General features: G+C 37.5%; 1 protein-coding gene across 1 annotated transcript in view; it reads left to right on the forward strand.

The window, feature by feature from the left end:
• The window catches only part of spock1 (SPARC (osteonectin), cwcv and kazal like domains proteoglycan 1), a 181,968-nt gene that overhangs the window by 101,504 nt on the left and 62,398 nt on the right, over positions 1 to 18,066 (forward strand). The window contains 1 exon segment of the mRNA XM_079629988.1: positions 1,605 to 1,650. Within this exon segment, the coding sequence (XP_079486114.1) occupies positions 1,605 to 1,650 (46 nt within the window).

The following is an 18,066-nucleotide window of genomic DNA, read 5'->3' on the forward strand; positions in this document are numbered from 1 at the left end:
TTACTAATCAAATGAAATCAGACAAAATCCATCTTTGCACTGCAGAACTGGCACGGATGCTGCACCTTAAGTGGTATTTGTTTTAAATGTAGGCCATTGAATATAGAAATATTACATTTTAGAAAAGAAATTAAATAATACTTTAAATATTAAGCTAAAACTTCCAGTAAGTGACAACAGTGTCTCACTGTCTTAATAAGGGAGTCATTGATTAAATTATTAATAATTCAACCGATTTGTTCAGAAACTAAGCAAGTGACTATCTTTATGAATGGGTCATTAAATCATTGACTCAGGCATCTAGTTAAAAAACACAGTTGATCAGACACGCACACATTCTGCTGAGACTCTGTTGTGTTTAAAATGTACATCATATAATATTAGCTTAAACTTAGCCTTACATAACACTGGATAAAGTATACAATAGTGATGATCTTAAAAGGAGGATAAATGAGCGTCCAGCTCAAAGGCTGTGCCGGTTGACGGCATGGCATTTTAAAAATCGGACTGTCCGACCTGAAACTGGACAAGATGGCCTCTCTATTTAGCATTTTTATTTTGAACAGTTGGCAAATATTGCTGTTTACAGCCTTATCATGTTCAGCCCCTTGCATCCTACCTCGCATTCGCGTTAAAAAGGGCCGTGCTAAATCTCTGCTTGCACTCAGCTTCTGTGAACAGTAAACCCATCCTCCTTTGATTTGATTGGCCATCTCAAACATTTTGACATTGACGAGCACTGTTAGACTGCTGCAATGAGCCAGAGCAAGCCCTAAATAGTTTACTCATTCTGCGCGAGCATTCGCGTTGGCCTACAGAATACGTAAATGCCTTCTATCATTTTGTTCTTTATATATTTACGTTTCAACGGGACGGCCCACAAAACTCCCAGTGCTCCAGATGGCCTGTCCACCCATATTGTCCCCAACTTAGCAAGCCAGAGTGGTGACAGAAATGGAGGGAAAAAAAACTTGGGATAAAAATGTGTTATCAGCATAGGAATATCAATGTGGCACCTTAGTGTATAAAGAGTCTTGGCGAGAACAACAAGCTCGAGATACAGATAAATGCATTTAGTTTAGCATTTTTTATCTTGTTCTGTTGCAGCTTTGTAGCTATTGTAAAACTGTAGTTCCTGGTAAAGTAATTTCACTTTTTAGAAAGGTGTTTGAAAAGCTTTTGGAAGCAACATTGCAGACTAGACCCCAAAATAATCAAATAGATCTGGGTGTTTATTTAACCATTGATCAATGTAATCTGTGCTTCCCAGTTCCTGAAAAGAACTAGCCGCCACTGACTTGCGCTTCAGAGCCAAAAAATAGCATATGAAAAGAATCAAACCTGGGTTTGGCCCAAGCAGTTGAACTGAAGGCCTCCACAGACAGTCCATTTACTAAACAGCTTTTCATTAAAAACATCAACAAAAAAATCTGTCTGGACACTTATCTGAGTTTCAGACTAGTCGTGTTTTTCTAAGTCAGCATTCACACTGTCCTTTAAATCATGAAGCTATTTTCTTCTTTCTGAAGGTCATGAAGGTAGTATTAAAGCTTGACTTGTGTCCGTGCGAAGATTTTAAATGCTGTCATTGTGTGTTTCTGTAGGACGATTACTTCAGAACCTGGAACCCCAACAAAGCACAAGACCAAGGTAAGAACATTCAGCAGACACTTGTTTGTGTTTCCTCTTCATAACCATTTTCTCTGTTGCTTTTATCCATTTATACACCTGACCCTGTAGTCTCTCCTCTATCTCTCTCTCCGAACTCTACTCTCGTATTTTTTTTTTTTTAAGCTGTGGTATCTCTACACCCAGATTAATCATAAAAAAAAAACTCCAATCCAGTGCTGGAATCTCCATTTCACTGTATCGATCCTCATCTCTGCTCCAGACATTAATCAATACAGAGAGCCAGAAACACACACACATAGCTAAATGAAGACGTATCATAGACTTGTTCTTATATAAAGCTAATTTTAATTAATAAAACTTGTTGCATTTTTGAATTATAAAAAAATATATCATTTATTTCATGTTTAGTTTTTGCAGTTGATGGCGTCCCACAAGAAGGTTTGATCAGATTTTACTCTTTTCTGGAGGCTAGAGACAAATTTTCCCTCAAATTATAGCAAAGTAAACACGCGCACACACACAGCAATTATGCAAATCTAACACATTTGTTTTAGAAAGATTTTCCTGATTCATCAGGGAAATCAAAGAGCTCAAATGAGCAGAAGAATTAGTTTTTTTGAGTCATTTTAGTGGTCAGATTCTGAATATATTGAAACCTGCTGGTGTACTCTAATAAAGGAAAGGTTTTTTCTACATGTAGCGATAATTGACATTGTTTTCACCTCATTTTAAAGTAGTCTGTCAAGCGTCAGCAGGTGCAATCGTGAGTTTGAATGACGCAGAACACATTAGTAGCTGCAACCAGATATCCAAATACATTGTTAGTTTGTTCACTTAGTATTTTTTTGTAAGGTAGCAGGATATCTGCATGTTTGAAGTAATGCAACGTAAGACATTTTTAGACATGTTTAAAAATAGTTTAGCCTTACATTTTGAGAAGTGAATTTAAAACATTTTGCAACTAAGTGAAGGGTTTTTGGATTCCCTTAATGGAGGCGTATTTAGGATTCACAGATGAACATCTGAGACTGTGCTGGTGATGCTGTCACGAACACACACAATGTTTGTGCTCTGCAGGAAATCATTTCTCTGATGAGTCACATTTGTTTCACTAGAATGATTGTACAGTACTAATATAATTGAAACAACTTGTCTCAATACAGCTCTTTTGCTCGCCAAGGCTGCATTTATTTGATCAAAAAATGCTGTAAATATATTAATATTGTGAAATATTATTACAATTTAAAATAAAAAGTTGTATATTTGAATATGTTGTAAAATGTAATTTATTTTAGTGATCAAAGCAACATTTTCAGCATCATTACTCCATAAAAAAAAAAAAAAAAACGTGATACTGAAAAACCATGATAAATTTTTTGATGCATAGAAAGTTCAAAATAACTCCCATAATTTGAAATAGAAATCTTTTGCAACATTATAAATGTCTTTATTATCACTATTGATCAATTTAATGTGTCCTTGCTGAATACATATTCCATTGAAAATTCCAGTGTACGATATTTAAGGATTGTCAGAATGCCACTTTTCCGGTGAAAAAAAATGTGTTCAGAACTAATTGTCCAGTACAGCACATTTTTGCTGGTGTAGTAAATGATTTGGGTATTTCAGGCATGTAGATGATTTGCATATGTCAAGGTCGTGGGTTAGACACATACTGATTAAAATGTAAACCTTTAATACTCTGCAAGTCACTTTAAATAAGAGCATCTGCCAAATTAATAAAAAAAAAAAGATAAATTAGTCTGAAGAAAAAAAATCCCAGAAGGACCTCTTGATGTGAAGAAATCCTTCATGGATTCAGATGCTTGTGCTAAAACCGTAATAAAGGGTCACTTTCTTAAACAGGGTGTTAGATATTAATTTAGCATCCGCTCTGCTGAGCACTCCTGTTAACGATTATGACGAACCGCCATGAATAACCAATCAAGATCAATTGTTTTCACAGAAACACCAATAGAGACCAGCAGACAGATGCATGCATGACCACACCATATGGAGAGTGAGAGAATAAGCGCGTGCGTGTGTGCGTTTACCATCTGCACAATTTTTATCCTGTGTGAATGACTCCTTCAAGAACTGCTGTAAACCATCATTTCTTTAACTAATCCTGCTCCTCTCACTAGCAAACCTCTTCTGAGCCGCTCACCTCACTAATCTCGGTAAATAGCTTCGCTCCAAAACCTAGTGAGCTGTCCCGCTGTCTACTGACTATATAAGTTACCTTCGTATGCACCCTAATAAATGACTGACAGCCACATGTGCAGTGAGACGTACCGCTCGTAGAACCATGAAAGGGAAAAAACACAAGGCGGCAATAGAAATTCAGATAAAAGAGCTGATTGCATTTTTGTCAGAGCCACTGTCTCTTTTTGTACTCTGAAATGAGCTGGACCAGCCTGACGAATGCAGGTTTTATTGCGATTTAAGCTGAAGAAACCAGGTTTAAGATACCACAAAATAAATTCAGTTACTACAACTTTAATACTAAAGTTAAAAATTCTAATTTATTGATTTAACTTTAACCTTGTGAACATTATTTTGATGATTTCAGTTGTCAGTGCTATAGTGAATAGTTAAAAAATAAGTTGTAATTCCCAGCATGCTTTGCACGGGACTGTTAACAGGAGGGTAAATGTTGAAATGAAGTGTTGTTGTTTGTGGTTTGTGTTCTGCTCCTGTTTAATGCTGTTATGTTTGACATTTTAAAGAGTTTTTGATATAGTTGTTGAAGTTTTTGTGGTTATCATTTGCTCGTGGTTAGGATGCGTGTGGCTTCATGAAGATATAAACTACTGATCACCAAACTTGAGTTTATGATCAGTAATGTCTTGTTCATTAAGTTTACATGTGCTAAAAGTCACATGTAGCATGTGCTAAGCTAGCTGATTTGAACTGAAATAGATTATATTAATTGGTTCCAGGCGCACAACTCAATTAATTGGAACAACTTGATATTTTTGAGTAGTCAACTTAGAAATTATAATTTATTAAGTTCTTCTAACTCAGTGTAGTTTGTTGGTCGAATTTCATTAGAAGTAGTCATAACTCAAACTTCATTTATTTATTTATTTTTAGCATGTGTGGTCAGATATTATTGGTGGTTTGTTATATGTCATTTGATATGTAATCTTGACAAGTTTTTTTTTGAGATTTCGTTCTGTTCTCTTTCACGCCATAATTTCCAAATGAGTTTGAAGTTAACAGGTTGCATAAACAGCGTAAAAATACACAACGCATGCAATTACTGGGTGAAATAGTCAATTTTTAATTAAATTAAGGCAAGACGCTACAGGTAAACAAGTTAAAAGTTTTTATTAATAGATGTCACTTTACTTTACTAATCGCAGTACATTCAGGTAATTGTTTTGAATTGCAAGTTTTGTGAAATGCTGTGTTATCTAATTAAATTTGCATACAGTTCTAGAACAGAAATATGAAATTTGGATAAAGCCATGTTGTTTCATTTTGTTGATATATTTGAGTCACACTTGGTTGTTATGAGGGATTTTGGGAATTTAAATCAGAAAATCTTGTCAATTGACAAAAAAATGACCATGTTTTTAGGATTTAAATGAATAAGGAACATGAAGATGACAACAAAAAGTGTTAAAATGTAGCTTATTTTCCCCAGATTTCTGCAAGTCATGCATTATTTGCAAAAGGCATGCAATCCTTTTAAAACTTTCTGTTGTCATCTTCATGTTGGGCCTAAAATGCTGCCTATATAGACAGATCACTAGGTTTGGAAACACAGCTGAATTGTGGTTAATGGCTGATGTGTGTTATTTTACAGCTGTGTGTGTTACCGTACCCAACCCCAACTTGAGAATGGTATTGTTTCCACATTGATCTCCTAAATCACAGTTTATTGATTCACTTCTGCTGAATTTTCATTAGACAAGAGAGACAAACAATTTAGAGCTCCATCTCTCTCTCCTGCTTTGCACTTCTTATAAACACCACTCATGCAAACACACTCGCACGGCGACACACACAACGTTAAACTCTCTCTTGACCGTGTAAGCAGTGTGGCTGAGCCTGACTAATTTAATTAGCCTCAGTCTGTAATTATTCACTTTAAAGAGAAATGAGGGTTATGATCTTGTCCATTACAGACATGACAAGAGATTTAAGGAGCTCAGAGAATATTGTGTGTGTGCAACATTGTCTTTGCCGTAATCTGTTATTGTGGCACTGCATGCGCTCTCAGTGAATTTAATTGCGTGTGCAGGCCTCATTACAGCCTCGTTATGGGGAAATTCTCTTTGAATGCTTCATTTGCATTTGTATGGTTTTGGTGTTGAGTCAGCGTTTCTGCGCCAAACTGCAGTGGCAGCAAACACGGCCGCACAGGGACGGCAACACAACAATCTGCCCTTTAAACTGCCTGCAATTTATGCACAGGGACAATACGGCTTTATCTGGAGCTGGAGACCGGATCCATTTAACTGGCGAAAAAAACACTCTCCTGTAGGTTTAAAGAGATGGAAAAGGAAAAGAAAGAGAGGAAGAGGAACTATATTTCTGGCCAACTCAAAACCCACTGAAAGATGCGGATGGAATATTTTAATTTTGAATGCAATAAGGTGTGTGTGTGTGTGTGTGTGTGTGTGTGTGTGTGTGTGTGTGTGTGTGTGTGTGTGTGTGTGTGTGTGTGTGTGTGTGTGTGTGTGTGTGTGTGTGTGTGTGTGTGTGTGTGTGTGTGTGTGTGTGTGTGTGTGTGTGTGTGTGTGTGTGGATTATTTGAGCACATAAGTTCTAATCTTCAAGTCTCAAATTGTCACGATTGTCCACATGGTTTAGGGATGCGCAAAATATTTAAACGACAAGATTAATTGACACTGTTTTCTTTAACTTTCTTTTTCATACTTTCTTTTTATCAATGTTTTTCAAGAAAATGTATTGTACATTATTAGAGAAAACAGGAAAAAATAGAAAAGGGGGTATACATTCTGTTTTGGGGCAAGTATAGATTCACATATACAGTCATTGATTGTTTACATTACAGTACTCAATCAGTTTCTCACAGTATTTTAGAAATGGGTCCTTGTTAAGTCTCAAAATAAAAGTAAATTCCTTCATATTGTATATTTCTTACAAGTCCCCCTGTAGTCAATAATTGTATCCTTTAAAACTGACCAAAATTACATATTTAAAAGTAAAAAAAAAAAAAAAAAAAAAAAGTATTCGTGCTTTAAAACAGCTTGAATGTAACTCTACACCCTTGCCTCATTTAGTATACGCGGTTCTATGAATATGCAAATAAGCCCCGCCTCCACTCACTCACACCAGCTCAGAGATCCACTCGTTGACGATCACATGTTGACCTGATTGGTAACAAGTAGTTTGTGACGTCAGAAACACCAGCGATTTCAAACTGTGTTTTTGAGTTTTGTCTTTGGTTCACTGCAGTTTTAAGGAGAAAATGCTCAGCAATGGTGTTGACTTATGAATTTGTACATTGTTTGTCTTAAAGGAGAACTCCGGTCAATTTTAACATTGAGCTCAATTTTTAGTAAATTTGGAGTGCTGTCAATACAGAGAACAACGACAAAAATCGGTGTTGCCTACACCGTGTTATCCTATTTTTAAAATTTGCACCCTATTGACTTCAATGGGGCAAGTTTTAAACCTGCTTTTATCCTCTTAACATCCTTGATGTGTCATTACAAGTGCCCAGCCATGTTGAGTGATTCCTTAAGGGTGAACACGAGTGAATCTGACTGCATTAGATGTGAAAGATATTCATAAAAATGATGTTAATTCAACAAGCGCAAATACCTGTATTCAGTTCCTGTTTTCGGTCGAAGTCCAAAGTAGTCGATTGTCGAGTTCACGCGCGTGATCTAAGTAACTAAACCTATGCGCGTCAACTCGACAATCGACTACTTTGGACTTCGACCGAAAACAGGAACTAAATACAGGTATGTGCGCTGGCTGATATAACATCATTTTTATTAATATCTTTCGTATCTCCTGCAGTCAGATTCACTCGTGTTCACTCTTAAGGAATCACTCAACATGGCTGGGCACTTTATAATGACACATCAAGGATGTTAAGAGGATAAAAGCAGGTTTAAAACTTGCCCCATTGAAGTCAATAGGGTGCAAATTTTAAAAATAGGATAACACGGTGTAGGCAACACCGATTTTTGTCGTTGTTCTCTGTATTGACAGCACTCCAAATTTACTAAAAATTGAGCTCAATGTTAAAATTGACCGGAGTTCTCCTTTAAAGCTTAAAGCCACATAGACATATAAACAACATCAAAAACTTGATTTTCACCATAGGGGGACTTTAAATATTTGTATCCATTAACCAAGTGGATGTCTTGCTTATACCGTTGCCTTCTTTGTACATGCTACACTTAATATATTAACAAGATATACATCTCTTCTCAACACAGAGGGTGTAATGTTTCCAAGATAGCATGTTGAGAAATTTATTGGTATTTTTATATCCTAAAATCTTTTTGATCTCCATCAAAACCCAGAAATCAGATATTTTTGAGCAACTCCATAATTCATGAAGATGGTTAACATCGACATGCCCACATATCCTCCAGTATTATTGTGGTGTGGATAATTGTTTACTTTTAATTTTGGGGGTAGTGAAAAAAGAAGAAAAAAGCACTAGGTTTTTCCATGCAAACTCTTTCCATCTCTGTGAACAGGTTCTGTGTTATAATGCCCTTCTTCATGTGAAAATGTTCCCCCTTAATCACTTTTCTCCCTAGATGTGTTTTTTCCCATTTTCCATCATGGAAAATAAGAGATTATTCTGGGATACTTTGTGTCAATTATCAACTCTACCAGTGTATTCAGTTCACGACTACCCATTTTTTAAACTCTTTCAAAATAGTCCTGTAACACTTAAAATCTGTTTAGAATTGGAAATGAAGTGAATCTGACATGCTTTCCATTCACATTTCCACTAATAAGTGAACTACACTGTGTTCTCAAACCAACTCTTAAGATGCAAAGGGATTCAGATTGCCTGAAAGCTTAAAGCCAAACACTTGCTGCAACACACCTAAAATTAACCAAGTGTGAAAACAGTGTGTAAATCAGGAGAAAGAGTGAGAAAATAGGTAATGAGCCAGAAGGAGTATGACATTATGATTATGCCATTAAAACTGTATTTGTTTATTTCTTCATTATAAGCGGATAGATTGAGACAGAGATGAGACGGCAGAAGCGTCAGCCAGCAGTGATCCACTTCTCTCATCATTAGCACTGTGCCGTCTGGTCTGGTTCAGGCCGCGTCTTGGCCTAGATTCACTATGCAGAGAAAATCCCACGTGGGACTGTCACACGAACACAAAGATGTTATCTACATCAGACATGGCAGGAAAAATATGAACTGCAGAAAATCTATGTAAGGTTCACTGCGTTTCCCACAAGCCTCAATGTAAATGAAAGTTATGTCATGTGACAATTCAACACAGGAATACTGTATTCTCAATACAAAAGTGATTCATCTCAGTCAGCATTCAGATCTGACCCTGTCTGAGGACTTCTCTTATCAAAGCAAAGGCTGTGAACTGCTGTAGTGTGCGCAGAGTCCAGCGGAAAATGCAAGATAAAGCATTTTTATGGTCAGTATATTTTCTCAATTCACAGAAAGTTAAGTTTGAAACTGACTGTGCATCAGAGAGAGAGGAAAACGATCCGATTGGTCATTGGGTCTTTAACCTCTTGACCAGTCGGCTGGCACTAATTAGCCCTGCTGCATTCGTCCCTTCTCACTTTCTTGATTTCTTCGTTATGGTAAATAGAAAGTAAAGTAATTGGCCAAATATGTGCTTCGGGTTTGTTGCTGGCTGATGATCAATAACGGAGAAATTCTGATTGGCCTTTCTCTCAATCTCACCGTCCCGATTGGTCTCCGAGGGCCAATCATTGATTCTGATGCTCGACACATTGGCATGTGGTGTTGAAAGCAGAAATGTTCTTGAATGAATGGATTTTTTTTTCAACTGTATTCCACTTGCTGTAATTAATTGGGTAGCGATAATTAACTGCTTTGTGAGATGGTGCTTAAGCTTTCTTTTGAGGTCAGATTTTGAAGAAGAAATACTGGCTTTTCCCTCCCAAAATGGACGCCACATTCATAGAAAGAGATGTGCTAGAAAAGTTTGCATTCACATACGGGTTCGTACTATGTTCTGGGCCTTGCGATTTCTCATTGGACAAATGTGTCTCTATCTACATTTTTGCAAAACTCATACAACTTACTAATACATGCAAAGCACTGCAGTCTCCAGCTGAAATTAACACTAGAGGCAGTAACACAGCAACAGCTTGTATTCCTTTTCACACTAAATTATACAGGGGCAGATTACCGGTTAATAAAGACTTATTTTTTGCTCAGATAAGTTGTGTTATTAGGCACAATGTGAAATTATTTAATTAAGGCACCAGTTTAAAAAAAAAGTATTTCATATTTCAATAATAATCATCACAGTAAGCAGTTCATCCACTATTCTTCCATCTGTCTTTGCAGTTGCCCAAAAAAAAAAGTAGTAACATTGAACGTGGCTCATCGAGTCCAGTTGTGGAGCCAGAACCAGTGCTTGAAGTGGGCCGGTATACGCACCAGCACTTCTACATTTTAATCTGTAACGTACCATCACTATTTTTTTTTTTTTTTTTGCGTACCGGCCCTCACATGTTGCCAGTACTCTGACCGCCTACATGGAAACACAGAATCAGGCTATTCATTAATTGTAAACAGTACATGTTCTTAGCTTTTATAAGCTGATCCGTGCAATAAATAGTTACATTTTGCATGAGTGGCATGCAAATCACCTTAGGCGTGTTAACCTTCACGCTCCACAAGTGTGATAAGATTTCCTCGAGCTGTTCCTACCATTCCTATGATAAAATGTGCAACATTTGAACTCTCCGTTCCCCATTCTCAATTTGAATACTATTCAGAATGTAGTAAATCGCTATGGAGAAAGTCAAACACGATCTAAAACAGCCACATAAACTAAAAAGACTGATAAAGAGAGGGAAAACCATCATGATGCACCAACATATATTAGAAAGCTTGACAACTCATGACAACCTTTACTAGAATTTATTATGTTCTATTGTGTTTATTGTGGTCAATTTTGACTAACTTGTTAGAGAATTTATAATAGATCATCTGTTGAGGGAATATATTTTTCACTAAAGATTTATATTACAACTATGGCATGTTGTAGCTACAGTATAGGTAGGTTACTGTTTTTCATAACAAATGCTATAGATTAAAAAAAGAAAGAATAAAGTTAGCATTGGCCTAAGCAAGGCGCCATCAGTGGTCTTAGTTATGTCCTTATTGTAACAAATGCTATAGATAAACAATTACAAGAACTATGTTTATTTTTCATAAGGCCAAGTGCAAGTTTGAATCAAGAGCTTTAAAGTATGGACCTTCTTGACAATACTAAACAATTGGTTTCCCCATCTGTAAAATGTGTTCTGCTAATAATGACAGCTGCAGATATTAGGAGAATCCTGGCTTTCAGATATTCTAAGAGATGACAGGAAATTTTCAGTTCAAGAAAATTTCAAGTAAAGATAGTTTGACTTCCCATGGCACTTTTTAGACAAGGGATTGTTAACAAGGCTTTCACTTTATTGCAGTTATGTTATCAACCTTATATTAAAGGGAGCTGATGTGTGGGCGCTAATGTGGCTGTAATGTTGTTTTTCTCAGGTCAGACTGCAGGTGTTGTTTGGATGGTGAATTTGATAAAAGCTCTGTGGTTTGATTGAATAGATGATTTCAGTGGGTCACAGCAGCAGTACTGAATGTCTGCATTACTTTATGTGTCTGTCTGTCTAAAGATGAGAGCATGCGTCCTGACAGGTTTTCATGAAAGCATCCTTCATATCTGTTGATGTGACGTTTAGCTTTTGCGTTAGTGATTGCTGTAATGAGGAATTCATATTCAAACACTGTCAGTGTCAGCGTTGTTTTTGTTATTCTACCTGCACTGTTTTTTGCTTGACATAAACACTCTAGTGAACATATTTTGTGTTCAAATCATGTTGAAAAGATTGTATTTATGAGTTGAACGCACATGGAAACTCATTTTTCAAAAACCCTCCACCTTCCCCAGCTCCACCTGTATAGATCTGCTATATGGGGGTTATTTCATTTATGTTACATGTGCAGCAGTAGCATGTCTTCTCTGAGAGTTGTCATGACAGAAATACTTTGTTTCTAATTGATCAAATGATGCTAAAGATTCAATTACAGATGAGTTCAGTGATAAAAGGCAAATTACTCATTACTCACTGTCAAATAATTCATGATGATGTGATGGTGTGTGTGTGTGTGTGTGTGTGTGTGTGTGTGTGTGTGTGTGTGTGTGTGTGTGTGTGTGTGGTTGGTCAGTATGCGGTGGAATTGATTTTCTTGGTTCAGTGTATCAATTTGCAAGAGAGACACTTGAAAACAAGCAGCGTGCAAAGCAAACACTGAAAACAAACCACAAAATCAATCAGGACAGCGAATCTGAGGGAGATGGACAGAATGAAATGAAGAAGAGCAGAAGTGTGTGTGTGTGTGTCTCCAATGCTCAGATAAAAGCCGGTTGTTTTAGATTCACTGTCTTAACTCGAGGAACCGTGACGCAACTCTCATACTTGTCCAGAGGAACATTTCATTTCTCAGACGTTGCTCTTTCATAGCTCACGAATCTTAACACGAGTTCTCTGTTATGCTTTGTTTACATATCAACCTTGTCTCTAATGCTTCTCATAGACATAAATGAGTCGGATTAGAAAGTTAGATAAAGGTTTTTCCCAACGCCTTAAAATTGTCTTTTTTAATTGATTGCCAGCTCTGCAGATCATTTGATTGAAATATCATGACTCATCATTGCAGACTTTTGTTAAATTAAGTTTGAGATGCTGAGATCTGCTCTGAACATCTGCAGGATCCATATGTGAGACTATTGAGGTCTGGAGAAGCTTATGAGATGGAGGAGACATGTGTAAAACTTTCTGTTTAACCTTGACACTCTCTAGTAGAGACGATGGAGATTTTAAAGGGATGAGATCTCATTTGGGGTTTGTCTGTCCTCGGGGTGTACACAAACAGTTTATGATTTTAGCTGTCTCACTGTTTAAAAGACACACACACAGTCACACACACACACACACACACACACACACACACACACACACACACACACACACACACACACACACACACACACACACCTAAGGGGAAGATCAGAGAGCAAACATGCAGGAAATTGGTTTGAGGTTTTATTTTGTTGGTGTTTCTGATAGTGGTCAGTTATTTGTTCTCTGTTCTGCCTTCTTTTCACAAAGATGGACAGAAGGAATGGAGGGAAAGGATAAAAATGAAAGAAATGTACAATGGACACTATTCCCACAATGGATGGAAACACACACACACATACACACACACTGGGCTGTGAATTGATTTGGCGTTTTATTCCCCTGTGACACAGACAGAGAGAGAGAGTCAGACAGCCACAAAATCTTTCTGTGTCATAAATAGAAAGAGATTCAGGCTGAATTCACTAAAGCAGTTGCACCATTTTTGCACAAAGTATTTCAAGAATGTGTGTCTTTTTCACTAACTTCCCACAATCCTGTAGTAGTAATCCTGAAGTAATGCGGCATGAGTCTTTCAATTTAGTCATTGTCATTGTGTTCAGCACAAGCACGCCACCTGCAAATCAGGTTTATTATTAAATGGTTTATTTTATAAAATAAAATGTTTCTTTTTTTTTTATTGACCACGGCATCCATCCATCTATCTATCTATCTATCTATCTATCTATCTATCTATCTATCTATCTATCTATCTATCTATCTATCTATCTATCTATCTATCTATCTATCTATCTATCTATCTATCTATCTATCTATCTATCTATCTATCCATCCATCCATCCATCCATCCATCCATCCATCCATCCATCCATCCATCCATCCATCCATCCATCCATCCATCCATCCATCCATCCATCCATCCATCCATCCATCCATCCATCCATCCATCCATCCATCCATCCATCCATCCATCCAATGATAAACCAGAGTTTATAATACTAGAGTCACTAGAAAAGCCCAAACATGATTGCTGTGACCTTTGACCCTGTTCGACCCATGTCTCTCTCTTGTGTTTCACGCGGCTGCATAATTCTGGTTTCTCTCCTGGTTGCTACAGCAACAGTGAGTCTGACAGTAATTGGGCCACTGTGCTGGAGAGGTGAGGGACTTGAACTTTAACCCCTGGGGGGTCAGAGGCCACAGTCCCACCTGAAGTGGCTCTGCATTGCTGTGATTAGACACTTGACCCGCATTCCTCTGAGAGAGAATAAGTGGGGTCTGAATAAAAACGAGTCGTCTGACCCCCCTCGTGTCCAGCGGGCAGCCGTGGCGTCTGACAGCCTGTGCGTGTCGTGGCGTTTGAGCCTCAATGGCTGAATCTGCAGCGAGGAGCTGAAGTGGCCTCTGGCTCCTCGCTGGGGCTTCATCTAATTAAACCACGGGGAGGCAAACGGCTGGAGTCAGTGAGCGGATGGACCTTGAGTTTTCTGCCCATCCCGATGCTTCTAACAAGTATCTCATTCATTTCTAAAGAAGCTCGTAGAGTGCGTGTGTATGTGTGACTGAATGAATGATGGCTTTTTAAACCTGTAAAGCCTGACATGTGAGGTAATAGTCAGACAAATGCATATCAATATCAGTAATTGCTCTATATCTTCCAATAATATTTTCCAATACTCTTAGTAAGTTTCTCAAAAGCCTGAAGGATCATATTTGATAGTCACATTTTAGCATGATTTTTCTAAAAATATATGTATGAATAATCAAGTAAACCAGTTCGGTAAGTGCATGTCCATCTTGAAATATTACCAACAATATAAAACTTCATAAAAAACAGTAAATGTTTTGCCGCAAAAAGACACCATAACCTGAAGGGTGACGTTTTTGCAATTATATTAAAAGGCCTTTTACCTCCTGAAAAAAAAAGTACAGTTTTGATCATGTTGATCATTTAGAGGCCTTATAAATTAATGTATCAATATAATACAGTATGCTTTAAAGGAATAAAATCAACTTGAAATGTTTTTTCAACCCATTTTACTTTTGTAATGTGACTTACATCCTATGGTGAAATGTAAAATGTTGCACAGCGGTTGATTTTCTCCTGAGTGTGTGGCGAAAAATGTCTCTGTTTGACAGATGGTTGGAAAAGTCAACTGAATTTTTTTATTTCTTTTTACATGCACCAATGAGTCATTCACAATTAGATCAGGATCATGTATTGGGAAAGGAAAGGGGTCGATTTTGATTGCATGTCGACTTTAACAGTCAAGGCCCGCTCTGCTAGTTCACGTACAAACAAATTCTCTCTCGTCAACAGTTTTCACACTCTGATTGTTTGGTCCAAACCAGAGTTCGTTTCCATTTCTCTTATCAAGCGTCTGCTGTAGCTAAGACTCCTATCTAGAAGAAACCAACATTAGAATGCTATTCACTTTATGTTTTTGTCTGACTTTGTAATTTTTTTGTTTTTACCACCAAAAACAAACAGACTCAACTGGCAAGAGAAAGCAATGAGAAATGCATTCTGTCATAGACAAATTGCATGTCACGATTTCTCAGCAAATCAAGTCACCATTATTTCTATAGTGCATTATATAGTACAGACTGTTTTAAAAGCAGCATCAGAGTAATAACAGGACAATAACAGAATTAATGATGCAAACATAAAATATAAGGCAGGTTTTTAAATTCTGCTGCTTTAAAAAGACAATAGTGTCCTTATGCAGCTCGAGTCAGTTGATGGTGATGATTCAGCGATGTTGAAAAATTAATCAATTGACCGTTCGCAAAGACCTGCACCCCTTAGTTACTGTTGCTATGTCCAACAAGCTACACCGCTCTCACACACACCATGCAGATACATCGCAGAGCAGAGAAAACACCTACAACACACCGACAGACAGGACAGACCAGGTTACTTTTCGGTTACTATTGATATTAAACATGTTAAACAAAGTCTCACCTTTCAAATTTGGTCATTTTTTTAAAGAAATTTAAACAATAAATACCGTTTTGTGGCTCTTTAATGTGCCGTGACAGATCGCTGTAGAGCATCAGTTAAAGCTGCTTGTGAACCGATTATCTCTTCTTTCTAGTTCATGTATAGCATCAAATAAACATGAATGAACATCAGAAGGAATGTTGTTTCAACCGCGGAAAGACATCAGTACACTCCGCTTCTCAAGTTAAAATCCTCCCATGATAATCTGCTAACTCTCCTGACTGCTTTGTCGGACAAAATGGCGGATGGCGAAGTATGATTGATCAGATCACCTGTCAATCAAGCTCCCTGCGAAGGGTCAATTATGGAACAAATTCGGTTCAGCTATAAAGCAGCTCTACAGAAGACAATAGTGTCGTTATTGAGCTCAATTCGGTTTAAGTTTTGTACTCATCTGATAGTTTTAGTGTAATCAAATCAATAATATTACTAAAACCAAACCAAATGGACTCAGGTCTAGTGTGAAGGGGCTGACCAGAGGAAGAGGAAGCGCAGTGAGTGAGTCTTTGTTTTTAGAGTAGAAATGAGACAAATCGTAATGCCACAGGCCAACACAGTTTCATCTGCGCTCCTCTGCAAATGAACAGCACCAGCTGAGCCAACATGAGTGCCAGGCTGTGTTTCCAGCATTTTAGGAAGCACTTCGTCATGTCTGAGCCAAAATGGCCGTCAGGCGGCGGTGAAAGCCAGCTGGGATGTACAGCCGCGATTGGGCCAATATGGCTGCAGGACAGGTATCAAAGTCTTCGGGGACAGACGGTGCATTTTCAGCCAGGATGGCTTGCGGCTGCAGATATGTCCTTTGTCAATGAAATGCTGGAAAGGAAACTGGGCTGTGGACGGCAGCTCGCCTCCGTCACCGCCCCAATTAGAGCTGACGTGCCGAGAGGAAAGAACAACGGATGAAAGAGACGAGTGTTTTTACCGCAGTAATTCCCACCGCAATTCATCACAAAGACAAGATCCCCTTTTCTCCTCTTGTGAACAACGTGAAAGTGAAAACAGACGCTCTGAGCGGAGCTGCAGTGGCCCTAATATGTCGTTTTAGCTGAGATCGTCGCTGTGTGAAACTGCCCTCTGACAGCCGAGAGACTCGCCCTCACAGCCACAACAACAAAAGAGCAGTAATGACACGCCGAACAAAACCAAACAACTTCCATTTATCTGCCACATTAGGCAACAATGTTACATAATTAGTTGCTTTTTTTATTTGGAGCAACACAATGATGTAACATGCTACTTTTAATAATGTAAAAATGTTCCCAAAACACTGGAAACACTTGGGTGAATGTCACACCACACAATTAATATTAATCAAAATCTCATAATTAACATTGAGTCGATAAGATTTGATTTATTATTAGTTGTATCCGCTTATTTTTCAAATTGTTCCTATGCTTTATATGTTAGATTCTACATTTGTATAGATATTAACATACACTGTAAAAATGAATACGCTATATCTAGTCAATGAAATTGTGGCAACAGATTACAAGCAATATTATTAATTAAATTTAACAAATTAGAATTGAGTAATAATTAGTACATTAGTACTGAGTTGTAGTACAGTAACAGTCAGATAAACAAATAGAAAAGGTGATCTGATGGTGTTGGTTGTGTTTTAACATAATCATTATTTCACAATAAATATTTATTATCATTTATTCATATATATGTCTATTATTAATTATCACATGAATTTACCATAAAATTATATTGAAAATTAATGCACACCCATTGTGGTAATGCATAATGCAGCCATATACATATATGTATGTGTGCATATAAATAAATGAATACATAAATTATCTGTGTTTGTTTACACATTCCTGTCAATCTGCATATTAGTTGCACAGTGACTCTTTCTGTAATTTACATAGTTAAAATAGTGGATGGCAACAAGTGACGATATTTGTGATTCATTCAAAAACACTAATGCATTCATGAACGAAACAAGTGAGTGGGACATTGAATCATTCATTCAACTGATTTGTTCAAAAACATATAGGAATCAAAACAAGTGAGCGAGTCACTGAATCATTCAATTAACCAATTAGTTTGAGAACACTGATTCTTCCAGGAACAGAACAAGCGAGCGAGCCACTGAATCATCCGCTCAAACGATTTGTTGAAAAACAGTGATTCATTCAGAAAGCCACTACTGTGTTGTTTGGACACGCACATCACACTTGGAGACTCGCACATCGGTCGTGGTAAACGAGAACCAGTGAGGTTCATTCTCATGTTACGCAGCACGTTTGAGCTTCAGCAAGATCTTGCGTCAAACTGAGCTTCTGTTTAAGTTCGATGGTCAATGTTTA

Source organism: Phoxinus phoxinus (genome assembly GCF_949152265.1).
Source record: "Phoxinus phoxinus genome assembly, chromosome: 12".
NCBI classification, from domain to species: domain Eukaryota; kingdom Metazoa; phylum Chordata; class Actinopteri; order Cypriniformes; family Leuciscidae; genus Phoxinus; species Phoxinus phoxinus.